The following is a 26,811-nucleotide window of genomic DNA, read 5'->3' on the forward strand; positions in this document are numbered from 1 at the left end:
TGACCTCTTGTTAGTTACCTAGATGGTCACCGATTTTGACATCTAGTTGACCATAGTAACTGGAGCCCAAAACCGGTTACCATGGAGCTCTGGTTGACCTCTAGTTCGTTTTCCGTCAAGCTACCTCGATCACCATCCATTTCTCGTCGACTTTCGTCGTCATTGTGGTTGTCTGGTATAAAAGGTTCTGGTTGACACGGTTGTGGTTGATGGACTAATATTACAAAAAGAAAATGGGAAATAAAGTTAGTAAGGGCGAGATTGTCAGTTTGCTTGAAATAATGGTGGTGACTATAAATTTGGACGGCAGTATTTAACACCCCTTACTTAAAGCGAGGGAAAAGAATATGTAAGTGGTTATTGCTTTATTCTATATATAAGTCTTGTTTGGAATTAATACCTTTGTTTTATAATTGATGACCCAATAAAAAAAAAACAATATGATACACCTGTCAATATGTTAATAATCTAATTGAACGAAGCATATGAATAAGTGTATTGGTTTCACTAGAACTTTTTAGTTGTTCAAAAATCAATCCAACTATTTGTTTGGTTGAAATTCATGGAAATTTGAAAATTTTAGAAAATTGAAATTCATGGAAATTTGCAAAGTGGCGGTTGTTTGGTTGACAATAGAATGTGAAAAAAAGGAGGAAATACAAAATCAAGGAAATTTGAACTTCCCACTGAACATGAGAAATATATTATCACATCCCTTTTAGCCAATCAAAATTCATGGAAACTTCAAATTCTCTTGTTTCAAACCAAACTAGATTATAAAATTCCTAAGAATTGTAAGTGGGAAGTAATTTTCCATGTAATATGATATCCTCTAGGATTACTTCCTGTATAATATATGTGTGTGTGTACCAAATAAGCCCCAAATCTACAAATGATCCGAATCGGATTGACAATAACCAATATGGTCTAGAGACCATATATTTTTTAAAAAAAGTTGCTTTTTTGGTTAAGTTTGGTCCAAAAACCCCTTAAAGACAATAATAGACTGAATAGGTGCTTTTAAAATTATGAATAACACTTCTAGAATGTTTAAATTTAACATTTAATATGATATATAATTTTTATATTTTTGAGATATTTTAAGTTAAAGGGTTAAAAAGTTTCAAGAAAAAGTTAAAGGATCAGAATTAAACAATAATCATTTTCTTATACTTATTTTCTATTTTTTTCATAACTTTATTAAAACATTTAAAAGTATATAAAAAAAAATGTCTTGTCTTCAAATTTTTTTTTCCCCGTGTCACATCGTATTTTAATAATTTTTAATCTTTTATAATTATGTTAAGACTCTTTAAGATTCAACTAAATTTAGATCTTCATTCCTCAAACTCATTTGATTTTTCTTAATGTACGTACTATTTTATTTTCCTTTTTTATATATGATATTTTAATAGTATAATTTGCAATGGTGTCATAAATTACATATCTTACTTTTAGAGCTCTTGCAGCGGAAATGTGGCTTCTACAATTTCTACTAGATAATATGAAACCAATACCTCACAAACATAATCATTATTTGTATTCAAGTCTAAAAGTTTATGGCATTAAGAAAGTTTATTTTTGCAAATGGGGCATTTAAAAGATGGCGTCCTCTCATTTAGAAGAAAACCCATTTTTTGCAAAATGGGGCATTTAAAAGATTTTTTTTGGCAAATTTGCCTATTATTTTTCAGCTATTTATAAGAAAATAAACTTTCTTAATGCCATAAACTTTTAGACGAAATGAGAGGTGCATTTAAAAGGTTTTTTCTTACAAATTTGCCAAAATAATATCAAACCACTCAAAATTATAAATAATAATGAAATTACATGAATATTGTGATATATATACATAATATCATAGCCGTAAAATATACTTTTTTTTAATAATTTTAATTTGATAATAAAAATAATAATGCAGTAGAAAATATAGAATACTTAAGATGAAAATACAACAAAAGAAATGGAAAATAAAGAAGCAAATACTTTATAAAAAACAACAAACAATTTTATCAATAAAAATAAATACAACAATCAATTGCAATTAAATTTACACTTTACATTTGTTTCAATAAAGTCTAATCAAATTATTGTTAACAATAACATTTTCAAAAAACATTGTACTTTGGTATACATATATAGGCAAAATACAGTGTATAAAGTATGAAAATGAGTCTTAAGTTAGGTCTTGAATTTTCAAGACTCCATTCAAGACTTTGTTAAGACTTTGCTTCATAAATGCATAAATTTTGGCCCTGTTTGGGAGAAAGCTGAAAGCTGAAGCTGATTTTAACTAGTTGATTTTATTAACTTATTTGACTAACTTATTGTATTAACTAGTTTTATAAAAGTGTTTGGTAAATAGCTAATAGCTTAAAGGTGATTGAGTATGTGAAATGACCAATAAGCTAATTGTAGGGTAGGTACGTAGTTTAGATAGGATTTTAAATTAAATGAGGTTATAAGTGTCATTTCACAATAATAAAATGAATAAGCTAAATGAAAAAGCTCCGAAAATGAGCTTTTTCAAAAAGAGCTTATTTAGTGGAATAAGCTCTTTCAATAAGCTTACTACCAAACACTTGTATTAGCTTGTTTGACTAGTCGATCAATCCGCTAAAGTTAGTCAAATAAGGTAATATACCCCCAATAAGCTTTCTCCCAAACATGACCTTTGTGAAGTCTTATCTTAAGACAATTTAAAAGTGATTTGTTGATGTCATGTATAGTCTTAAGATGTAGGGCTAATCTTGCTAGCCAATCCTATTAGCAAGACTATAAAGTAGACAAAGAGATCTCTTTAAATTAAAGAAACCTGTTAATCACAACTGATTACTTTGATTAAAAAGATCTGATATTAAAGTAATGGCAAATCCATTTTTCTATATAATTAATAGAGAGAATGTTATTATGCAAGATGTCACATAGGTTTTTTTTTACCTCTTATTAGAGTTGATCATTGACCAGACTTTGTCTAAAAATTCGTGTGATCTTGGGCTAAGCATTCAGGTCAAGTCAGGGCAAACTTCGAGTTGAAACAGTTCTGCCCAAACCCACTAACTTGGTCCAGAAAGAAAAGTTTTTAGGGAAAAAATCGGGTTGAACCAAAATTTTAACTAAAAGTCGATTAGTAATAAAATAAGATGAAAGTGAATATAAAGGTATTCTAAGAAATAATGTAGTTAGAGGGGAATGTTGAGAGAAAAATGTAATGTAGTTTATAAAGACAAGATAAGAAACGTTAGCAATGCATTCACAATGTTAGGATTGTTAGATAATATGATCGTATTTCAACTTTTGTTCAATTTGTATTTCAACTTTTGTTCAATTTGCTTTGATAAGTTTTTATCTTTTAGTACTTTGTATATGTTTTAATCTCTAATAATATGGCATTGAACATTATATTATAGCCTATATAAAAAATTTTAGAAATGTTTATAGATATGAAAGGTCAATTTTTTTTGTTTCCTTTTAAAATCTACAATAAACCTATTAGCGTTTTATGATTAGAGAAATAAATTAAATCGATAGAATTAAATAAAAGTAAAGAAATATTAGACAATTAGATAAATGTGCTCAAATGTTCGAAAATTTTGTACTGCACATAAAAATTATGATGGCCTACGTGTTTTCTCGACTTGAAAATTGAAAAAAAAAAAGAAAAAAAGAAAAAAAAAAGGTATATAAAAGGTTTACACCTCATACATTGATTATAAAATTTAATTAAAGAAGCTTCTTCCTCTCAAAATATGATTTAAGATGCCACAATTGTAATACAGCTACAGATAGGACAAGGATGATTGAAACTAAACTGAAGGTTGCCATCTTTGATTTGGTAGATTTATTCAATAGTTGCATTTCTTCTTCCCTACAACCAAAACAAGAATGAATAGAAGATTAATTTTTTAATATAATCTTTTTAAGATTAAAAAAATTAATAATAATAAGGACAAGATGAGAAAATGGAAATACAATGTTAGCTCTCACCTTTCACGAAGGTAAAACATCTCCTCATGTATGGATTTCACACTGTCGTACAATTTCCTTAGCTCAACGTCCACTAACTACAAGGGTGGTAGGAGAGTTGTCCCAAGGACAAGTAAGAGTTACATGTTGTACTTTAATTCAAAAACATTTATCAAATTCAAGTTTATTACGTACTTAGGGATGAAGATCAAATATACTATTGTATCAGTAACCTTACACATGCCTTTAGGAACAAAACAAAGGTTAAGGGAAGTGATAGCAACTCCATTTGAGATGCACCTCACATATCATACTGAATAGTTCTGGCATTATTTAGTCTCTTAATTTTTTTTATCAAAACAATGTTTTTGCCCATTTCCTACACCATTACACTCTAAATTGGTGATCTTCCAAGCCCATAGTATTAGAGTTTATACTCAATAGTATGTCATCACTAATATTGCGATGGAAAAAGGAATAAAAAAAATCACTAGAGATAAAACAATATGCTTTGATACCATGAAATCTTATAAGGTAAATACATGCAACATGTGATCCATAAGATATTATTCAACAAGGAATACAATTGTTGTATAGTGGCATAATTCTAAAATTTAAGGATATTATGAAAATCTACAAAACTTATAAAATATATACTAAAAATATTTATTATCAGTTTATCCGATCCAAAGCTACAATGACTTATAACTACCTAATCTTCTAAGGAAATATTATCTCATAAATTGACAACTGATATTAACATAGGCAAATAAAACACCTATAAGGCCCTCATTGCATTTACAAATTTGTTTACAAGCAACTATGATAATAATTAATACATTATTGCTTTTAGTGAGTTCCAATAAATAAGTAAAGTACATCACAAATTGTTAATTAATCACGAAAAAATAGTCATATACTTTCATATGTAGGTTGGATTTTTTTTTTTTTATTTTTGTATTGATAACAAAAAAATTGTTTACTCCCATAAGGATGTAAGCATTAAATCAACGGTAAATTTTTATAAAGCATACGATAATTATATACAAGCAAACTCGTTTAGGAAAGGAAAAGGGGAAACTTACATCAATTTGACCTTTACGTGCTACATTGTACCAATCCCTAGCGTCAATCCCTGTTTTCCATTCAAAATCAATTAAAATTTTGGATGGAGGATTATTATATGGAGCCCAAAAGCAAGTCATATAATCCCCAGTTTCAGCTGCTGTGAATGCAAAGATGCCCGATTCTACTACATCTTTGTAATGGTAATGGTTGCCTCGTGGTGATGTCACCTGCATCAAATTTACTGGTGTTTAGACATAGGTCAATGCCGAAAAAATAGGCTGAACGGTGAAATTCTGACTAGATGTAGTATTTTACAACATTGTACTTTTTATTAGTTAATTTCTTACAAGAATTTGATAATTAGTTAGTTTCTCTACCAAACTTGTCTTTTATTAGGTAGTTTCTAACATAAAATTCTTATAAAAAATGAATTGAACTGATTTAAACAAACTTTACTGAACTAAATTGAAGTGAAACGTTTGAACTAAAAGAGTTTTGCAAGAAAGTGAAAAAAAGGGAGATATTGTTATATACACCTGGGTACATCCACGAGCATTTTATTCTTATTTAGATAAATGTTTTTCATTCAATCATCAAATGAAGAGCAAATACTAACTTTTGGTTAGTTCCTTGTCCGATACATCGGAGTATATATAAAATATATATATAAAAAAAGGGGCCTATGTATAAAAACAATTTGCCACACATGATGTGATACAAGTCATACAACGTATATACAAGCAATGAATATTACTCACCGAGTCACTTCACATAATTTAACTTTTTTTTACAGTCCTCCACTACATCAAATTATATGGTACACTAGGATGCATAATGTTCATGATGCATCCAGTCAATTTATCAACCTATGTTATTGTTAGATTATGCTTCAAGTCAATTTACCCCCTTTGTTAGATCTTATTGTTTTTGGGCCTATTCTATTTTAGATATCAAGAATTTAATATATCTCACCCTATCATTTTGATAAAACTTTGTACTTGTACAATATTTATGTGCATAACAACTTAAAATTGAGGGGTAATTATGTAAAAGATAAATAGATTAGGAGAGACAAAGCAAAATAAGGGGATGGTAAAAAAAGGGGGGATGGTAATTACGCGAGCAGTAATACGGTGATTGTCAGGAACAGGGTGACCATCATCAATGGGGCTAATAACCTTGTACTTCCCTACTGTCATGGCGTCGTGCTTTATCTCTTCCGATATACATTTTGTTGCTCCCGATGACACCTCAAAACGCAGCGCTTCACTAAAATTTGAACTCAAAACGACCCATAGCATTACAAGAATTTCAATTATGAAATTGGGCATGGTTGTCTTTAATTTCTAGGGTTTTTGTTTTTATTTTTTCGATTAAGATGATTGAAAAGTGGTGATTTGAAGAAAGTTAAGAAATTCAGAGTTAAATTCAGGTTATTCCGTGATTTAAGAAATAATTCCATTTTTATTTGTTTATTAAGTGTTGAGTTATTAATTTTTTTTACCATTTTTATAGGAAGTGGAGTTGAAGTTTTCATCAGCTTATGTTATTGCCGTCACCTTAAGGTTCGCTTGCTAATTTCTGTTGCCTTTTAATGGTTGTAGTTTGATAATTGTGTCATGTTTTTATTTGTTAATTACTGATAATTGGCGCAATTTGCGTGATTCAACTTTGATTTCATGGTGTTTCCTTTAAGAAAATGGGGAGAATTGAGGGAGAGAGGAATAAAAATGTAGGGAAAGTGTGAGTGTTGGGTCCACTTGACGGAAATTCCGATGGATTACCCAAAGAAAAACTTTAATTTAACTTTAAGTACACTAGTAATATTCAATTAGAATTTGTTATATACACTCGGGTGTTCCGTATATCCAACTGACCCAAAGTTAGTTTTGCTCTTCATTTGATGATTAAATAATAAACAATCATTAAAATGAGAACAAAACACTTATAGATGTACGGTACACCCGGGTGTATATAACATGCTCTACTGGAAGCCCTCGTTTTTCCCCTGGAAAAAGGGTTCGTTTCTTACTCCAAACAAGTGGGATCCTTGATTTCCCGTACGACATACGAGTAATAGCTAGTTGTTCATGAAAAAACAATAATACGGAGTAGTTGATTTTACTTGTCTTATGATGGATATATCTTACTTACGTAACGAGTACCATTTTATTTTAATACCCTTAACCCTTTGGTCATTGCCATGGGTGGGTGTGATTAATTTTATGTTCCTGTTTCTGTTGTTGCCTTGTTGGTGATCTGGGTTGTGTGGTTGTTTATTGGCTTGTTGCTTCCCTTGTAAAATTGAAATTCCCAGTTTATTTTAAGGCTACCACACTGAATTTCTTATTTTAGTTTCAGATCTTAGAAAGGTAAATTTAAGCAAGGTTGGTTTGGGTTCCCTAGAAACGCGAGAAAGTTAATGCATGATAAAATATGATACAATTTCTGTAAGATTAATAATGTGAATTGAAACCTATCAAGTAAAGAAAGTTTATTATACCAAGTACTTTGATCAATAAACATTTATTGAAAATTACATCAAGAATATATGTGTTACTGAGTAGTAAGCCTGTAAGTGCAGTATCCATGTTCTCTGTTGTTGAAACATGTAGATAAGTTATACTCGTACTTCTTTCTCAATGTGTATGTCAAGGGCATGCCTGGTAACATCTTCTAATTTTCTGGAGTTGTGGGGGTGAAGGCTTATTCATAGAATGGTCATCTCGAAATATGAGCAATGAAAGATTCCATTTCTAACTGAGCAGCCCCGCCTTTAGCAAGTGATTCTTGAACAGCTTCACCCAGTTCTGCAGCTCTTTCCCTCATTTTCTCTCCTTCCTTCGTAGCCATCAATGTTTTGACTGCATTCTCTATAGTAGTTGATGTTACTAACTGAGCACGGTGTGCCCAATCCCTCACTAATGTACCTGCTTTTAAAACATCTGTCACCAATAGGGCGTTCCTTGGCTGCTCAGAATGCATAGGCCATGCTGCAATGGGCACCCCCATGCTGATACTCTCAATGATTGAGTTCCACCCGCAGTGGCTCATGAATCCACCTGTTGACGGATGGGCTAGAATATCTAGCTGGGGTGCCCAGTCTCTTACCACAATTCCTCTGTTTTTCATTCTCTCTTCAAATCCTTCGGGTAGTTGAGGCCTCCTTACTTCACCTTCTGCAAAGATATTACCTGTATCTGAGTTTCTAAGTACCCATACAAACTTCTGCCCGCTTCTTTCCAACCCTATTGCCAATTCCATGATTTGCTCGTAACTCAGTGATGTTGATGACCCAAAAGATATGTATATCACAGAATCTTTCTCTTGTTCATCCAGCCATTCTAAGCATTGATGTCTCTGTGATCCACTTTCGTTTTTCAATTCCACTGGATTAAAAGGTCCAAGTACAAAATGTTTTGTCTCAGCATTTGCTGATAGCTTCTCCAACAGTTCGACATATCTGCCTTCTATTGGTCTTGAAGTGTTGTAGATCATTCCGGACTCTATTCCCAAATATTTGAATTGCTTAGCAACAAAGCTATCAATCTCTGGTGGAGTGCACCCTTCATTGGAGGGAATGCAATTTGGGATATCTTCTAAATCTAGCTGAAAAGGTTTGTCAGATATGCTTTCCCAGACACCTAAGAAATAGGTAAAAGCAGAAATGGGAAGCACACTGTAGGATTCAGCATTTGGGATGAATTTTACATCTTGGACCACAGAAGCCATCATGATATCATGAATAACAATGACTCTCCCGTACATAGTTGAGATTTGGTGTAAGAGTTGAGAAACCGGTTCATGAAGGTGCGTAGCAGCTTCGAAAAGTGGATAAAAGTGTGTTGGAAAAGGAATAGCGTGGCCAATGTTTGAAGGAACCGGAGGTGAGGTATCATAAGGAGGGAGTTGGAAGTCATGGAAAGTGATTTTAGCTAAACTTTGTTTGTCCCAACCATGGAGACGGAGCTTTGCTTGGCGATTGTGGCTCGCCGATCCAGCAAAGTGAACTTGTATTCCATAGGAGGTAATGACTTGAGAGAGATGAAGGAGTTGATTGAGATGGCTTTGTGCTGGAAGTGGTACCATCACCACTGCAACTTGAGAAAGTTGTTTTGGGTTATTTTGGTTATCCATTTTTGGCTCAAATTTTGGTTGGCTGAACTTGGAGCTGGAGGAATGTAGTTTTATATTGTTTACAACTTGGGCAGCACACAAAGTGGTTTGCCTTGATGCGTTCAACAGCAGCCGCCAGCAGACAGCAATTACGCGGTCTTATTTTAATGAGTCTAAAATGCTGGTAAGAAGTTTTAATATTGTGTTTTATGTTGGTAGTCATTATCATAATTCACACATATGTAGAAAATTGATGGTCGGTTTCTATATTTAATATATCTCACCAATTTAGTCGTCATTTTTGAATGTGCTAACTAAAAGTAGTAATCCTAAAATTAAATAGATCATCAATTATAGAAATTTGATTGATTATTATTTGAAAAAACTAACAAAAATAATCCAAACTATTAATTTCCTTCTCATTTTAATCACAACTACTACATATGTTTTAAATCAAAATAATCCCAAATATAGGGTCCCTCCTCAAATTAGTATGAGACTTTTATTAACCTATTCATTAGGTAATATGTAATATGAGCAACATGCCAACATATTATTTTATTTGGGGCTGGTGGTTATGGCTGAGGTTTAGGCAGGTGATGATGGTGACAATAATTAAATTAAATAAATAAAAAGTTAATTGTATCAAAAAAAAAAAAACAACGTTAACCGGTATTACAAGTTGTAGGTAAGAGAGACTAATTTGAGAAGAACTCCTAACAGTTGGGATTATTTTATTTAAAGCTTAGTTGGGATTAATTTGATAAGGTAGATAATAGTTTGGATTATTTTTATTAATTTTCCTTATTATTTTACCTCTGGTAATCATCCGTTAATTATAATAGTAAATTTGTATGTGCTTTTGTTTCAAGTGGCCAATTATTGTAAACTTTCTATACATTAGGTTCCGTGTGGGTTAGTGATGGCTATTGTCTTTATTTTAAGGAAAACTTTTGTATACACCCGGTTTTCAGTAATTTACTGTATATCAGGTACACTTTTGTCAGATTTATTGTCACTTTTGTCAAATTTAGTATCACTTTTGTCAAATTTATCAATAAAGCATAAATAAATATTATATATGTCAGGGTAACTTTTGTGCGTTTTAGTGTAACTTTTGCACATTTTATTGTCCCTTTATAACGGATGTTCAGTAATTTACTGAACATCCGTTTTATTTAAAAGTTTGTGTTATTATAAATAGTTTTTTCTCGATTTTTCATTGGAAAAATATTGATGCTCTACAGAAGGAAGATTTCTTGGGTTAATAATATATCTAATGATATAGATGTATATAACGTCATAATGATATAGTGGAAATATTAAGTTAAATCAAATATTATTTTTTTTTTTTTTGTCACGTATGTCTAAACTAATTCCAATTAGGACATGTAAGACCTTATTATAATTATAATGATAAAAGCAATGTCATGAGTACAAACACAATCCAAAAATTTCATGTGCTTGTTATCTTTGGAAATTTAATTTAGTTTTATAACATATGGCTGTGACTTTTGTATGCTTGTGATCTTTTGATTAGTTTATTATCTTGTTTAGTAGACTTATCTTGTTAAACATTGGAGCTAAGTCTAACATGGTAATTAAGGCTAAATAAGTTGGGTCATAGGCTTCGGTCTACATGTGGTTGTTTAAGTGCTGACAATCTTGCTTGGCCATGTTACCTCGTCTGCTCTTGCATGTGCTGGAGTTTCTCCTTGTGAGTAGTATCCTATGGCCATTAGGCCATATTAACATACCCTCTCCATTCCAAAATTAATGCATTGATTGACTTTTTATACTATTTAAATGCTTCACTTTGAATATAATTTTGTACTACATAAAAACAAATTCTACCTCCTTTCGAGAACTGACACCTTCAAATTTGGCATGTATGTCAATACATTAGTTTGTCCTTAATATACTTCATAATTTATCTTTAAAGTTGTTATAGATTCATCTTATTGTATAACATATCAACTTTTAATAATTTTACTAATAGATAATTAGAGACATTAATGATCAATATGTGCATTAGTAAGGCCCCATTCTTAGAGCAAAATCTGCTATGCTCTACTCTGCTTTGCTTCAATCTGCTCCAGCTCTCCTCTGCTTAATAATAATAATAATAATAATAATAATAATAATAATAATAATAATAATTATAATAATAATTGATTTTTTTAATAAAAATTAATATTTAAAGATAATACTAATTATTAATTTTTAATAATAACAAAAAAAATAATATTTCTTAATTTTTAATAATAATAAAAATAACAATTAAATAATATTTAATAATACTAATAATTAAAATTAATATAATAATAATAATTAATATTTTATAACAAAATTTAATGATTATAATAATAATGCGATAATATTAATAATAGTAATAATAATAGTAGTAGTAGGTAGTAATAATAATAATAAATAAATAAATAAATAAATAATTACTATTTAAAAAATAATAGTAGTAGTAGCAGTAGCAGTAGTAGCAGCTGCAGCAGCAGCAATAGCAGTAAAAATCTGATATGCTCTGCTCTCCTTCAATTTGCTCTGCTGTGCTGTGCTGAAATCTGTTATGCTCTGCCAGAAGCTCAAAAGAATAGGGTCTAAGGGCCTGTTCTCTTACGTTGAAATTCAATTCAGTTCAGCTCAGTTCAGTTCAGCTCCTAATTTCCTTCTCTTATAAAATATTCATTTTAGTTCAGTTTAGCTGAGTTCAGTCAATGAGAACAGGCCCTAAGTGTGTTAGTCAAACTGATGCATTTATTTTGAAATGGAGGAAGAAAATATACGGAGTATGTATTGTGACAACACAGAGAATTTCTTATTGGTTGTTTCTTAATCATCATTATTCTAGTGGAACACAAAAAATTTGGGATGTCATGTCTAGTGGAATACCTTTCCTACCTTAGCAATATTATTGAGATGGAGTGTCTAATGGAGTAATACTTTTACTTAAATTTGAAAACAGATGCTGCATTTTGCTTGTTAGATGTCAGGTTCCATGGAAGGAATCAAACATCAAGAGTAAGCTTTTGATCTAGAGGAAAGGTGAATATGCAATTATGTTTCAATGTTGTAAGGAATACCATCAAACATAAAAAAGATAGGACTAGATATGATATACAGACTTAACAAAGCCTGTTTGATTGCTTACAAGTTACATCAGTAAACATTTGCAGATCTGGTGAATTTCTGAAAAATGAAATTTAGGACGATATGGCACAAATGCACAATTATCTCATAGAGACTGCCCAAATTAACTAAGTGCTGCAGTAAAATTATGAAAAGATCCTCTGTTATTGAGAATTCTGAAGTGAACAAATCAGTTAATGACAGTCATCTTGTGATATAGGATATGAAGGAGTCCATTTCTAACCGAGAAGCACCATCTTTAGCAACTGATGCTCGAACAGCATCACCTAGTTCTGCTGCCCTATTCCGCATTTCCTCTCCTTCCTTTGATGCCATCAATGTTCTCAACACGGTGTCTATAGTACTGAATGGCACCAGTTCAGCACGGTGTTTCCAATCCCTCACCAGTACACCTATCCTTAGAACTTCTGTCATAAAAAAGGCATTCCTTGGTTGGTCGGAATGCATAGGCCATGCTGCGACTGGCACTCCCATGCTGATGCTCTCCATGGATGAGTTCCATCCACAATGAGTCATGAACCCACCTGTTGACGGATGTGCTAAAATCTCTAGCTGGGGTGCCCATTCTTTTACTACAATTCCTCTGTTTTTCACTCTATCTTCGTACCCTTCGGGCAGCTGAGGCTTCCCAACCTCACCACCTGTAAAAATATCTCCAGTGTCCGCCCTTCTAAGCACCCATAGAAACTTTTGTCCGCTTCTTTCCAATCCTAATGCCAACTCCATAATCTGCTCATCTGTCATTGATGTCGTCGATCCAAAAGAGACGTATATCACCGAAGCTGTCTCCTGTTTGTCTAGCCATTCCAGGCATATATGTCTATATTTTCCGTTTTTGCTTTTCATTTCCACTGGATTCAAAGGTCCAATTGCAAAGTGCTTTATCTTATTATTTGTTGATAGTTTCTCCAACAGTTGGATGTATTTACCTTCTACCACCTTAGATGTGTTGTAGAGTCTTCCTGACTCTAATCCTAACATTTTTCGTTGTTGGATCATTATGTTTAAAATCTCAGGTGTGAAGCACCCGTCATTGGAGGGAAGGAATTTCGGAATATCTGAATCTAGGGGAAAAGGTTTCTGCTGTAATTTTTCCCAAGAATTGAAGAAAAAAGTAAACGCTGATATAGAAATGAAGGCGTAGGTTTCAGCATTTGGGATGGATTTTACGTCTTGGACAACAGAAGCCATCAAACTATCATGAACCACAACAACTCTCCTGAACTTGCTTTTAAGTTGCTGTAAGAGTTGGCAAACAGGTTGACGTAGATGCACAGCAGCATCAAAAAGTGGTTGCAGGTGCCTAGGAAAATGGTTGGAGTTGTCCGGGTTGGGAGGAAGGGAGTCGTAAGGCGGGAGTTCAAGGTCATGGAAATGGATTTTGCTCAAACTATCCGCGTTCCAACCTTGGATGCGGAGTTTGGCTTGTCGGTTATGGGTGGAGGATCCTGCATAGTGTACTGGTAATCCGTAAGAGGTTATGAGGTGAGAGAGGTGGAGGAGTTGGTTGAGATGACCTTGTGCCGGAAATGGTACCATCACAACCACCACTTCGGCTAGTGGGTGATCGAGGCAATTTTGGTCCGTGTCTTCACAGGAATTGTGGCCTTCCATTTTCCGGGTGAGATTGCTGAAACTTAACTTCACAAGATTATGTTGTGTTTGTGTTATTGTTGGCTGTTTTTGTTGCCTTACATAATACATACGAAGTATATTGTGAGATTGCTGTAACTTTGCAAGGTTGTAGTTCATTTTATCTTTCTACTGAATGTTAGTCAATAATATAGTGGGGTAGACAGTGGAGCCATGGTGGATAATCTCCACAAATCTTTGTACAGTAGTTTTCAAAACAAACTAGGACTGAAACTCTCTGATTTGCTCCTCAAGTTGACGAACGTGACATTTATTTAAACCTGCAACATTTCTGCAATTTATTGTACACTATTTACACGTTTTTGTTATACTTAGATAAAACCCTAGTAATGTGGGATTATGTTGGATCCGTCTCAAACTCTCAATGTGTACTTTATTAAAATTTAATTTTTATAATTGTAGACTTTATAGGTTGAAGTTAAGAATTGACAAATGCAGAAGAAATGTTGTGATTAATAAACGTGTTATCACATAATAAGGAAGAAGTCACTTATTGTAACTAGTTTAGTTGAGTGATGATGGCCAATTTGATTCATATAAAATTCTTGAAAGCAATTAAGAAATCAAGCAATTTGCGATAATTTTTGGTTGAAGGCTGAGTATGGAAATCGCCGAGGATTTGAAGTGAGTCTAGTGACTCTTGGGTACATGCAAACCTATTTTGTAATTCGATGATGGCGATTACTTATTTTAGTAGTAGCGAAAGTGACGATTGTAAAGCTACCAGAATGAAGTTTAGCTATTCTTGTCTGATCCTTAAACTATATGCTCAATAACGAATCATACTAAATTACTACGGACCTCTAAAAACTGTATGCAATAGCCGTTTTTGACTAAAATGTGCAACATGAACTAATCACGTAATCAAATTTATATGTTCAATTTTCATTGATGTCGATATTAAAGAAGTCTCCTTAGTTTCCAGTCAATGTACAGTATTATACAAAAATTCAACAATCCTTGTGTGTTTTGTTATGTTACGCTAGTCATCCCAATACTTTGTTCGTGTATATAATTGTCAAATTAGATTCAAGCTCATTTCAATAATAACATTTTGATGATTTAGGCATATGCCAAATTTGTATCCCTCAATTAATTAGCATTTTTTTTTTTTTTAAAAAAAAATAAGTTTCAATTGTGGATCCTTAAGCCACGGAGCCACAGCCGGGTACGTATTTGACCTAATGACAATAATACTTTAAACAATTATGGGATTGGTTGTGTTTTATGCATTGAAGTAGAGTATAATTTATAAATTGATATTCCTTTCGTCCCGTATGCCTACATATTTTATGATATGAAAATTAATTAGAGATGTACGAAAACAAGTATGACAATGAAATTTCAGCTAGATCAATTTCTGATAAAGTGATTTTTGATACGGATTAGTATTTTATTTTATTTTAGAGACTAAGGGAGCTATAGTATTGTATTAGGCTTACATTAACAAATCAGTGGCTGTTAAATGATTCAAATAATATAAATTTTACGATTTAGAAATAATCAATCACATATTCACATCAATACTAATTGTGAATGACACATAAATTTACTTCTACACTTACACAAATGATTCAAGCTGTTTTAATTCAACGTATAATTAATCAGCTCGAAATGGTACCCACACATAATCGTATCAAACCCCAAATTGAAAATTCAATGTTCTTATAACTAATAATCGTTTCCGTTTTAATTTGACCTCACCTATACCTGAATTGACATGAAATAACATATACTACCTCCGTTTCTTATTTCTCGCAACAAAGGGGTATTATTTGTGAGATATAAAATATTCATTTGTTGCAAGAAATAAGAAACGGAGGTAGTAGTAAAATTGAATTAAACTCGGCCTCAAAAAGACCCAAACTGAAATACATGAAAAATAAGCTTATTTTGAATTTAATCCAAAATGGCCGGACTTAAACCCAACCAATTAATTGTTCTCTTTGTAGTGAGATTGATTAGAAAGAGTTGGTATCATCGGGTAATATAGGCTATGAAAGCATCCCTTTCTAAACAAGAAACACCACCTTTAGCAACTGATCCTTTAACTTCTTCACTTAATTTTATAGCCCTTTCCTTCATCTCTTTACCTTTCTCCGAAGCCATCAATGTTTTCACTGCATTCTCTATCGTACTCGACATCACAAGCTCACTACCGCGTGACCATTTCCTCACCACCATACCAATTCTTAGCACCTCGCTTATCAAAACCGCATTCCTTGGTTGATCGGAATGCATAGGCCAGGCCGCGATTGGCACACCCATACTAATACTTTCCATACATGAATTCCAACCACAATGACTCATGAACCCACCAACTGATGAATGAGCCAAGATTTCTAGCTGCGGCGCCCAATCTCTAACCACCATTCCCCTACCTTTAACTCTTTCTTCATACCCTTCTAAAAGATTAGGCCTTATAACTTCATCACCTTCCTTAAAAACATCGTTCGGATCGGCCCCTCTTAGCACCCATACGAACTTTACACCGGATTTTTCCAACCCTTTTGCTAGCTCATCAATCTGATCATCCTTCATTGACACTGTCGAACCAAAAGACACGTAAATCACCGAGTTTTCCTCTTGTTCATCTAACCATTTTAAAGAAGAATGTCTATTTTCGACGCTTTTTGTTTCGATTTCCACCGGATTAAAAGGTCCTAAGGCAAAATGCTTTACATCTTCCTTCATCGAATGTAAAGTCTCTATCAATTCAACATACCTTCCCTCGATCACTCTCGACGTGTTGTAGATCCAACCCGACTTCAGCCCCAATAGCTTAAACTGTTTTCCTATAAACTCCATCATCTCTCGTGACATAAACATGTATTCATCTTTAGGTATATGATCCGGAACATCACTCGAATGTAGCCGAAACGGTTTATGCTCTTTTGGTATGGTATCCCAAGCTTGTAAGAACGTTGCAAAGGCGGAAATTGGGTTGAAAGTGTAGACCTCCGCATTTGGGAGATGTATAACATCTTGTATTACATAAGCCATAATAATGTCATGAATGACTACGACTCTATCGAAATCTTTCGAGAGTTGTTGTAGGAGTTGAGACATGGGGTGGCGGAGATGAGTCGAGGCCTCGAAAAGTGGTACGAGGTGTTGAGGGAAAGAGCTAGTGTCATTGAGGTCAATGTTTGGAGGGGATGGGTTATAAAGAGGGAGATGGAAGTCATGAAATTGGATTTTTGTTAGAGTTTTGGGGTCCCAACCTTGGAGTCGGACCTTCGCTTGGCGGTTGTGGGTGGTGGAGCCGGCGTAATGGACCGGGATTCCGTAGGTGGTGATGAGGTGAGAGAGGTGGAGGAGTTGGTTTAGATGGCCTTGTGCTGGTGTTGGCACCATCACTATTACCACTTTAAGGCCTTCCATTATAAATTTTTGTTAGAAGTTTAATTTTGGAGAAATAATGTTGGTTTTTATAATGTTACAAAATCATGATAATTATTGTGAAGATGCAAGTTGTTAGCATATGTTTTTTTTTTAATAATTGGACGTGATTGCTTTAAACTCTTAAAGATTTGTATTTATATATGTAATCACTTGCTGTGTCATGGTCCTCATGGGAAAATCATCAGAACATGCATTTAATTATTTAGTAATAAATAATTTATCTCAAGTCGTATGCCACTGATTGTAATACTATCAAATTACTTAAAATTAAGATTGCATATCAATTAATTTAGTAATAAATTGATCTCGTATACGTAAGTCTCATATTGTAGAGATTAGTAATGATCCAAGATATCGCATGTACCACTAATTGATTATATAAGTATTATTGTATTACGAAGTATATCTTGTGCAATCATACATAGCATGTGAAATAAGATAATTAATAAAGTCAACTAAAATGAGAAGATAGATGGAGTTGAGTAACATTAAACAATATATCTAAATTATTTCCTCATAATATTGGACTTGACCCAAGAATATGAATATCAACACAATTTTACAAGTCATTTACAATCAACGACTAACGTCTAATTTTACCGAACACATTTAAAAACAACAAATGATCAACCGTCCGTACAAACAACAATGTTAACAACTAGTCAAACCAGCCAAATTAAATCGCCAACAATCAATAACCAATTGTCAAATAAGACCTTAATATAGTGGCCCTAATATTAGTTGTCTAAAATAAATTAACATGAATCAAGATAGCAAATGATTAGAGCTTTTTCCCGATTCTATTAGATCCTAAAATCGATTCCCATCACCGCCCTTGTGGCTCTCTTAAAAAAAAAAAACGTGAATCATGTGACAGATCCACATCAAATACTGTACTGGACACAAACTAACCGGATCTCAGTCCAATAACACCAGCTTTTGTCCTTCGCCAAATTCATGTTCATCTTGAAGATGAACAACATTTGTTCATCTTAGGGGGTAATGTCGGGTTGCGCTTATGTGGCAATGGCCATTTACGTATTTTCAGCAGCTCTGACGTGGTTGTTTGTACAACTCAGCTTTTTCCACATGGCATTATTCATAAACCGCGTTAGTTGCGACGTTAGGGTCTTTGATTTGTGATGTTCATCTGGATCTGGGGCTTGAGTTCTACAGGTATTCTTTTGAAGCTGCAGCTCTACCAAAAAATCCAAGTTCTCGTATTTCTCGTATTCAGCAATTCCAGCCATCCGTCGGAGTCCATCCACCACCTTGTTGCAGCGTCAAGTTTTGGGTCCCCCTGATGTAGCATCAGTATTGTGAGTCCTAGAATTCCTATTCCCGATTCTTGTTCGAATTGAATGTTTGAAAATTTGTTCAAATAGTTGCAGTTTAATTTGAAATGTTGTTTTAGAATTGTAATTGGCGGTATTAATGTCTTGTTCTGACGAAGTTTAAGGGCTGAGAGGTAGTTGAATTTGCACATTAATTTTGATTTATTTTTTAGTTAGAGGAAATTTCCAAACAAAGATAGATAATTAGTTATTTTTCATTTTGTTTGGGGATTTTGAAGACTAGTGACGGTAAAGCGAATAGGAGGAGTGATGGATTGTGCTGGAGAAGAGGAGGTATGTACCTAAATATTATTGGAATTATCCAATTCATTTGCAGCAAATAAAGTTATCGGCACAATATGTAGTTAGATTTATGTAGCTTGTTTGGAAAAGCAATTCCACTGGGTTTAGATTTGTTCCTATGTTTCTCAAATTGGCTATAAACGGTTGTCGCAATGCAATGCACTGCACAGGTATCTGCTGGTAGGTGTCTGAACAAATTAATGGTATTACACACCGGATTATTTAAGGTAAAAACAGAGGTTAACGTTAGTCTATACGTAATTGTGTTTAATTTCTGTCATTGTAATGGTTTCTAAACGTATGTGTTGGGCAAATGCTTAGGATGACAGCTTGAGTGTGGGGGGTGCTGTGAAGGCTAGGGGTCATGTTGTGAAGACACAAGCATGTGCTGTCAATAGGGTAAGTATGTACGTGATGATTAATTTAATCCTTGTAATGCTTTTCTGTTAAAGTGATTTGTTTCTTAATCATCATGCAGCCACCAAACATTAGTTGTCGTATTAAGTCCTTTGGGAGGATATGCAAAAAGTTTGATGAGAAAAGGATTCGTTGGGTGAATGAGATGGGATTTGGGGGACTCCTTCATTTTGTATCAAGAACTCAGTTGCCGAGACAGTTAGCATATTGGGTTATGAGTAGAATAGATCCCCTTAATAGAACAATGGTTGCTCCCGACGGTCGTGTGTTTGCATTTTCTAAGAACCAAGTACGGTGGATATTAGGAATCCCCTGTGGGAATAAAGCTGTACCTAATTCAAAATTAATGACCGGTGAACTTCGGGCTAAGGTACAGCAATTGCTTTTGAAGTATGGGAGTTCTTGGATAACCAAATCTAGTAGAGGTTGTGGGAGTGTGTACACGTCAGTTGGCATACCCGTGACTAGTCAAATGATGGCACGATTGGAGGGTGAGTTTGCCGACGATGAAGAAGAAGAGTTTAAGTCAGTATTTCTTATTGTGGCGTTGCACATGGTCTTATGTCCGACTCAATCCCCTCGATTGGGTACGGACTTGTTACCAGCTCTTAGTTGTGTGATGAACTCCGTGGAGTATGACTGGTGTGACTTGGTGCTTAAAAAATTGATGGATAGTGTATCAAGCTTTGCACGTAGATTCTATGCTAACGGATATGCTGGTGGGTGTGGTGGGTGTGCAATGTTTGCTGTTGTAAGTGATTGGTCAACAATGTACTATTGTATTGTAATTTTTCTTCCATGGTACCTATGACTGACTTGTTTGAATGGCTAGATTTTCTACCTTGATCGACTTGACAGGACACCAGTGCAGTGGGATCAGTTTCCAAGGATAAAGGTTTGGACCATGAAACAAATTAGATTGGCTTCAAAGGATGATCGATCAAATACAGGGGACTTTGGGAAGTTAGGAGTATGTAGTTTCTGTTTTATGTCATTTGATTGCTAGATTGTTATTCCCTCAATGTCATTCATAAAATTTCTATGAAATGGAAACCGATGCAGATGGTAGACATTGCATACGGAGAGAGACACTGCAGGACGGCGAGGGACACAGAAGCACCCCATGGGAGTATTGTGGTAAAGGTATGTGTTGTTTTACGCTACTCAAGTAGATGGTACGTTAATGTTGTGCAGTACTTAACCTTGGGTTGGCATATTTGTTTCTAGGATGTTGCAAATCTGATCATTGCATCACGGTTGAGGGAAAGACAAGCCATAGTTAGTGCTAGGAAGAAGGGTCGGTATACGGCTATGCAAGATTGAATTGCAACCACTTTGAAGGCAAGCCTATCAGTACAATATGTGCTGCACCATGGACGTCATTCTATGTGGCATTTTATCTTGTGTTGGAAAGACCTTGCAGCACTTGCTTGCTTGATGTGGTGGAAGCTCCAATTGTACATGTTAACATTTTTGTTACGACTTCAAAGCATATTTGGTCATTCACTGTATTATTATATCCGTTACTCGTGGTTCGATTTCATGTAATGCCAGTGAACAATGTTTGATGTAGGATCTTGATTTCTGTAATAGACCCTGATTTGTCCCATCAAGCTGAGATTGTGATAATAACGCAATGTACATCCCAGAGAGCCTAGGTGTGATGTGTTTTAGGCTTTTAATTGAACGTCATCAATAAAGCGTGAAAGTTGTAGACCCAGTAACCATGCTTTGGTTTTTTTCCTGTTGTCATATGAGTACACAATGTTCTTTTGGTCGTTGTTGATGGGCCCAAATTGTCTGGACTGATGCATTCCCCAAATTTAATATCCAGTAAGTCAATATGAATTGGGTTACCGAGTTTTGGGTTTTGGTATACGGCTGGTCTTGGCCTTCACATAAGCAGCGCTGTTGATTATTGATTCTGTTGTTATTGGGCCGTGCAAAATAAGCCCAGTAGTAGTATTACTATTATCCTCTTAGTTGCATACCCTTTGATCGTTTTCTAATCATAAGCTTTCTTAAGCTAATCATAAGCTATCTTAAGTTTACAATAAATATTATACTCTTTTAATTTGATTACGTAATACCATAAGACTACCGTGTCTATGTGGTCGGTTTAAATTAGTATTTTCAACAAATTCAAACTTGCAACTCGATGCATCAACTTACACCTTAACTATTAGTCACCTTTGGTGGCCTCCCGCATTCAATTTTAAACTATATTGACACGTTACATCATTTAACAAAAATAACTCTGTCCACTTTCTTGTTTGATTAGCAAAGCAAACCAGTATGAACTTGTGGCACCTTTGATTATCCACTATGTACACCTCTCTCATTGTCACAAAATATCTTTTGGGAGCAATGATTCGATTCAATATTATTGTATGTTCTCTTGCTAAATCAATAAAATAACTTTCTTTGTTTTAATGGGAATTTATACAACTTCACACTTTCACTTCACTCGATACCATATATAATTACACCTTTGTCATTGAGAGTTAATGTACTTGTAGGTAGGCATTCACTATTAGGTAGGCATTCACTATTGAACTATTTGTCCTTGTTTAATCATTAATCTAAAGGTGTTCCGCTAGTTAAATCACTTATCTAAAACTTATAAGTCTAGAGGTCTATATTGATTAGCACATTAAACAAGTTCACCTTTGCGAAATGAATAAACTAGCTTTTGGTTTTCTTTTTGGTATATGAAACAAGTTCAAACTTCCATCACCCTCTATCCACAAGTATTGATTCCTATGTAGGAGGATAATGTAATTGTGCATGGAGGAAACCCTTCACTAATAAACTATAATCCCTTGTTACATCGTAAAGCCATGACCCCGTAGATTAGCTAAACAAGTGCACTTTTGATTAATCATTAGCACACCTTTCTCATTGAACATGTATACGTTTTGTGACGCAACCATTGAAAACTAATGTTTTTGTTTTTTTATCAATCAATAAACCAGCGTTACTTGTTCTTTTGCATCATAAACAAGATCGACTATGCACCTCCTTCGATGCATAAATAGTAACACCTATGTCATTGCATGCAATAAATTGAACTTTGATGCGACCATTCACCACAAAACTACATTCCCGTGGTACATCAATTAGCTAACACTACTTTGTCTTCGGTATATTCAGATTATCAATCTAAACACGTTCTAACTTAACTTACTACCTCTCGCTTCACACAGCGTGGACCCTTCATCTATCCGTCTCCCTGTACATGTTTTTGTCACTTATGTTGTTGTGATTTGTACATATGTATGTTCTTTTTTGATTTTACCACATTCCTATAATAAATGCGCTCTACTTTTGCTTTACTATATATATGCACCATTCCCCCTGGCTCCTCAGTTGTTACTAATTCCCTTACTTCTTACCCCTCTTCCAATACACCACTTTGGTTTAATTTCCCCTACAACACACACAATCTCCTTCTCACAGATATGCCTCGTCGTGTGTCGAAGAATTGTCATACACCCGCCATTTTATTTTTTGATCCACCTACTGGGTTAATCCCAGAGCTGGACTTCACGCAATTCGAGTACCTCTTTGTGAGCGATGCTGATGAAATACTTGCTTCGTTGACCCTTGAAACCCTGTGTGATCTTATCATAAATCCGAAGACCAATGACTACGATCTCCTTATGGATTTGCAAATGCGTGAGGATGGTATAGAGAACCCTCCGCGTGTAGCGCATTTCCCTAGTGTTTTTGACATCCATCCTATCAGGCAAGAATTTGAAGTTTTTTTGAAGTGGTGTTTAGGTACCTCACCACCCTCCTCATTTAACCCTGATAATGCCGTGTCGGCTATGCATGTCTTAGATCCGAGGCCTGTGATAAACGTCGCTGACCCGATTTGGGAGTTAGAGTACTCACCACTTCGCCTTTGTGTCGGTTCTTACACTGACACTTTCAAAGTGTTCAAAATACCCCCCCTTCCCCATGTACTCCATCTCAGGGTTGGGCTTGTTGAGGCCAAAAAAATTTTACCTAGTTATCACTACTTAGATCTAACCCCTTTTGATCTTGAAAAGGGAAAGCAATTGACTTCTTATCCGTGTGTGCCCATACCAAACAATTCTCTTATTTGTTGTTGGAATGTAAGGGGGCTTGGTAGACCTTCTCTGATCGAAAATTTTCAGACTATATATGAGTATCATAAGCCTGTTGTTGTAGTTTTGTTGGAAACTAGGCATGGATACAGCAACACATCTAGGCTTGTCAAAGGTCTTCCTGGAAATTACAGCTTCGGGTACTCACCTCCAGTTGATGGTGTTTGCGGAGGAGTTGTCTACTTATGGAATAACGACGTGGTTTCAGCTGATGACAAGCGTTTCAAGTCATCTCCTTTCTCAGCCGATGTATACTTTAAGGTGATTTTATAGAACACACGCTTTGTTGTTATTATTCAATTAGGAAATTACTAATCATGCACCATCTGTTCATGATCACAGGGACACCTGAAGGCAAGGAAACGTCTGTTTCAGTGAAGGAAGTCAGGGGATTCATTGCCTTTTTCTCGCAAGCCGCTTCCATAAATCTCTCTACGTTTGTTCTTATGTTTTAACTACCTTTCACTGAATATCACTCTTATGCTAGATCGTGGTTGTAACGCTTTTGTAGTAGGTTGATTATGATGCTTTTATTTCTCCATTGACTGCTAATGAAATCGAATATCTACTAATTTATCACTTTATTTCTGGAACATTTGCCTTACATTGGTAGCAGCATACATTAATTTCAGTAGTAATTAGTCCATACACGAGTAAACAACCAAATTATTACAATTGATAAAACGACCGCCCTACCTAGTTCATAACACTTAGTACAATCAGATCTTAGTGATCGAATGTCACGACTCAACTCCTCATTCCTGTGAACCAGTTGTTGTATAGTCCTTTCCAGCAAATCAATACGAACTTGTACATGCGAATTATCATCCACCCATCTAAAATATCCACAGTCCCTTGTCTTGTCCTGGAAAAAAAGGTTTCCACGATGTAAATATTGTTTTGCAAATTACAGAGGAACTCAACTATGTTATTGATGAAATTTTGGGTTAACAGCGACACTATTACCTGCCAGAAGGGACATCCGAGAAAGGTTCTCCCGCTATTCACTCCTCTACGGACAGTAGACATTTTCGCCGGGATCCCATGCCTACAGTCGACATGGTTGGAGCTACTCTCAACTGAGATTGAATGAGAGGTGGCCATATGAAGCGACGCGCAACAACACTTGTTAGAACATTAGTTTATAAAACAGAGGATGGAAAGGGGAGATTGGGCCTTATTTTATTGGGCTGAGCCCAAAATTTGGGTGCTATATCTTCACAATACATCTTGCTGTACATTGAGCTATCTGTTAATAAAGTGTGTGATTAAAAGAAACACCCGTGCATAAGTACGGTTTCACATTACTCAATGTTACATCGTCATTTACATCGTCTTTGTACAAGCGTTCAGTTCATTGAATCTAAATTATATTCATGTTTCGTTGAGACAGTAGAATGCTTATCAAAAGTAAGCAAAATGTATTATTCTGTCACCAATTTTGACTACTCCTTTTTTTTGGTTCCCTTATTGATTATTTACATTACTTTCTAATTGTGTGTTTTTTGCGATTTTGTTGTTATTACTTTAGTCATGACGACCACCCATTTCGACATGTTTATTTTATAAATTCCAGATCTCGCTTTCACTTGGCCATTGCAAACTCCATTGTAACATGAAAATGCAAATTTATGTTTTCCACATTTGGCGCACAAACTTTTGAACCAACCTTAATCGTGTTAGCGCGTTACCACTAACAGTTGCAAACTATGAGCGGGAAAATAATATTGGTATTGTTTCAAAATTTCCGCGCTTAATTAATTGAAATTGCGCAGGTATATTCAATGTATTTGGGGGGTGGAAGTGCTTTATAGGACACACGTGTACATGTATCATAGGCTGTAAATAACACAGAACTACACAGAACTCTTGACTGGGTAGCATTTTATGTTTCTCAATTCGTTCATTGGTTGGGAAATAAGCTGCTTGAATCCATTTTACTATCTTCACGTGTAATTGTTTCTCCGCATAAGTTATATAACATCCATTCTCCAATGGTTGTTGTTTAAAAAGCAAGTTGTACTGTTTAAAAACCAGAAAAAAAACCCAACTCGCTTTGAAGTTTTTATAATACGTGGCTTTACCTTATTGACTGGGTACATGACAAAGTATAACTTCCATTAATTACTCAGTTTCTTATTGGAGGGAATATAGTGTTGCATTCGCAAGCACATATTGCTGATAATACGGGTGGTTGGGTGACTGTAACACACACAATCGTGTCCTGCAAGTTTCTCCAATTGCTTTAGACTTCAAACATAATATTTGAACAGAGGTTAAAACAGCATTGTAGTGGTAATTAGGTGATAATAATCACTTAGCGAAGTAATGGTAAATTTTAATCCTTTAATTTGGTGTTGCTACAAGTGACACAACACAATTTATTTGCCAGGGATTAAATTGGGGTATTTCACAAATCTTAAACGTAAATACTCCTGCATTAGCGAGTATTTACAAAGTCAAAACACGGTTGGGTGACTAATTTTCCTTTTGCAAAAACACAACGACGTCGTAACATAAAGTTTGCCATTTTGCATCTTTCTCCGGTGTATTATGTACAAACGTTTGGTAAGTACTAAAGTCCGAGTTCGCATATGACAGGATTCGTTATCTATTTCACGTGTTTTACTAATCTATCTTGGTAGTTGAATTTGTAAGTGTTCCGAACAAACATACATCGGACTTGTGTGCTTGGTTGTACCTTGAATTTAATTCAATGCAACTCAAACAACTTCCACAGTCCCCGTAAATGTTACGAGCTGTATGATTTATTAGTATAATACGTCCCGAGTTCGATCATCTACTTCTATCTAGTCTAACCTTATAGGTTAATCCGTGTGTGCTTAGCCAGACGACTGATTGGACTTACATGTTAAATGTGGAGTGGTTGATTTTAAACTTTAAAGTATAGTTTATTTTCGGGTACAATGTTTGAAGTTGTAGAGTCTCTACAAACCTACATTATGTTCGTATTAAATTAGTCCCCTTTTACCAGCAAAACTTTTTTTTTTGGTTCGAAGTAATGAGGGTCGTACGATACTACTATCAAATATGAACCAAATGAACAGTGTCTAAGGCATGGGGCATGGTGAAAGTGTTTAATGGTGTTGGTGACCATCTTGTCACTCAATTTATTAAAGCTTCTGCACAAGAAAATGTAACTCTTTCAAGTAGTTTTCTTTACAAATTTATTTCTCAAAGTATTTGAAATTATTACTTCTAAAATATAAAATTATTAGTTAAACACACTAGTC

The 26,811-nt window shown here is 34.5% G+C and overlaps 5 protein-coding genes across 5 annotated transcripts; 1 reads left to right on the plus strand and 4 right to left on the minus strand.

Moving 5' to 3' along the window:
* Positions 1-3,490: 3,490 nt before the first annotated feature.
* On the minus strand, positions 3,491-6,442 carry LOC145608304 (transmembrane emp24 domain-containing protein p24delta7-like). The gene is made up of 4 exons (XM_081663920.1): positions 6,153-6,442; positions 5,052-5,261; positions 3,988-4,064; positions 3,491-3,868 (listed from the first exon to the last, which is right to left on the minus strand). Exons 1-4 carry the CDS (start codon positions 6,363-6,365, stop codon positions 3,724-3,726), a joined length of 645 nt encoding a protein of 214 aa, XP_081520046.1. The 5' UTR covers positions 6,366-6,442; the 3' UTR covers positions 3,491-3,723.
* Positions 6,443-7,499: 1,057 nt separating this feature from the next.
* Positions 7,500-9,181, minus strand: LOC145608609 (zeatin O-glucosyltransferase-like). The gene has a single exon (XM_081664224.1). The coding sequence runs from the start codon at positions 9,169-9,171 to the stop codon at positions 7,756-7,758; it is 1,416 nt and encodes a 471-aa protein (XP_081520350.1). The 5' UTR covers positions 9,172-9,181; the 3' UTR covers positions 7,500-7,755.
* A 3,163-nt stretch (positions 9,182-12,344) lies between these two features.
* Positions 12,345-14,004, minus strand: LOC145608303 (zeatin O-glucosyltransferase-like). Its single transcript, XM_081663919.1, has one exon. The coding sequence runs from the start codon at positions 13,924-13,926 to the stop codon at positions 12,496-12,498; it is 1,431 nt and encodes a 476-aa protein (XP_081520045.1). The 5' UTR covers positions 13,927-14,004; the 3' UTR covers positions 12,345-12,495.
* A 1,938-nt stretch (positions 14,005-15,942) lies between these two features.
* On the minus strand, positions 15,943-17,349 carry LOC145606888 (zeatin O-glucosyltransferase-like). Its single transcript, XM_081662728.1, has one exon. The coding sequence runs from the start codon at positions 17,347-17,349 to the stop codon at positions 15,943-15,945; it is 1,407 nt and encodes a 468-aa protein (XP_081518854.1).
* A 2,271-nt stretch (positions 17,350-19,620) lies between these two features.
* On the plus strand, positions 19,621-21,056 carry LOC145609744 (uncharacterized). Its single transcript, XM_081665208.1, has 4 exons — positions 19,621-20,175; positions 20,257-20,394; positions 20,487-20,567; positions 20,652-21,056. The coding sequence occupies exons 1-4, from the start codon at positions 19,639-19,641 to the stop codon at positions 20,745-20,747; spliced, it is 852 nt and encodes a 283-aa protein (XP_081521334.1). The 5' UTR covers positions 19,621-19,638; the 3' UTR covers positions 20,748-21,056.
* The last annotated feature ends 5,755 nt before the right edge of the window (positions 21,057-26,811 follow it).

This window comes from Chenopodium album, chromosome 23 (genome assembly GCF_948465745.1).
Source record: "Chenopodium album chromosome 23, dcCheAlbu1.1, whole genome shotgun sequence".
NCBI classification, from domain to species: Eukaryota; Viridiplantae; Streptophyta; class Magnoliopsida; order Caryophyllales; family Amaranthaceae; genus Chenopodium; species Chenopodium album.

Excerpts from the sequence above, each read along its gene's own strand:
- LOC145608304 (XM_081663920.1), bottom strand. The coding sequence starts at position 6,365 with ATGCCCAATTTCATAATTGAAATTCTTGTAATGCTATGGGTCGTTTTG. Across the intron at positions 5,262-6,152 it reads ATCACCGTATTACTGCTCGC|GTGACATCACCACGAGGCAA; the intron begins GTAATTACCATC and ends AATTTGATGCAG. Across the intron at positions 4,065-5,051 it reads CACGTAAAGGTCAAATTGAT|TTAGTGGACGTTGAGCTAAG; the intron begins GTAAGTTTCCCC and ends CCACCCTTGTAG.
- LOC145608609 (XM_081664224.1), bottom strand. The coding sequence starts at position 9,171 with ATGGATAACCAAAATAACCCAAAACAACTTTCTCAAGTTGCAGTGGTG.
- LOC145608303 (XM_081663919.1), bottom strand. The coding sequence starts at position 13,926 with ATGGAAGGCCACAATTCCTGTGAAGACACGGACCAAAATTGCCTCGAT.
- LOC145606888 (XM_081662728.1), bottom strand. The coding sequence starts at position 17,349 with ATGGAAGGCCTTAAAGTGGTAATAGTGATGGTGCCAACACCAGCACAA.
- LOC145609744 (XM_081665208.1), top strand. The coding sequence starts at position 19,639 with ATGAGTAGAATAGATCCCCTTAATAGAACAATGGTTGCTCCCGACGGT. Across the intron at positions 20,176-20,256 it reads GGTGTGCAATGTTTGCTGTT|ATTTTCTACCTTGATCGACT; the intron begins GTAAGTGATTGG and ends TTGAATGGCTAG. Across the intron at positions 20,568-20,651 it reads ATGGGAGTATTGTGGTAAAG|GATGTTGCAAATCTGATCAT; the intron begins GTATGTGTTGTT and ends ATTTGTTTCTAG.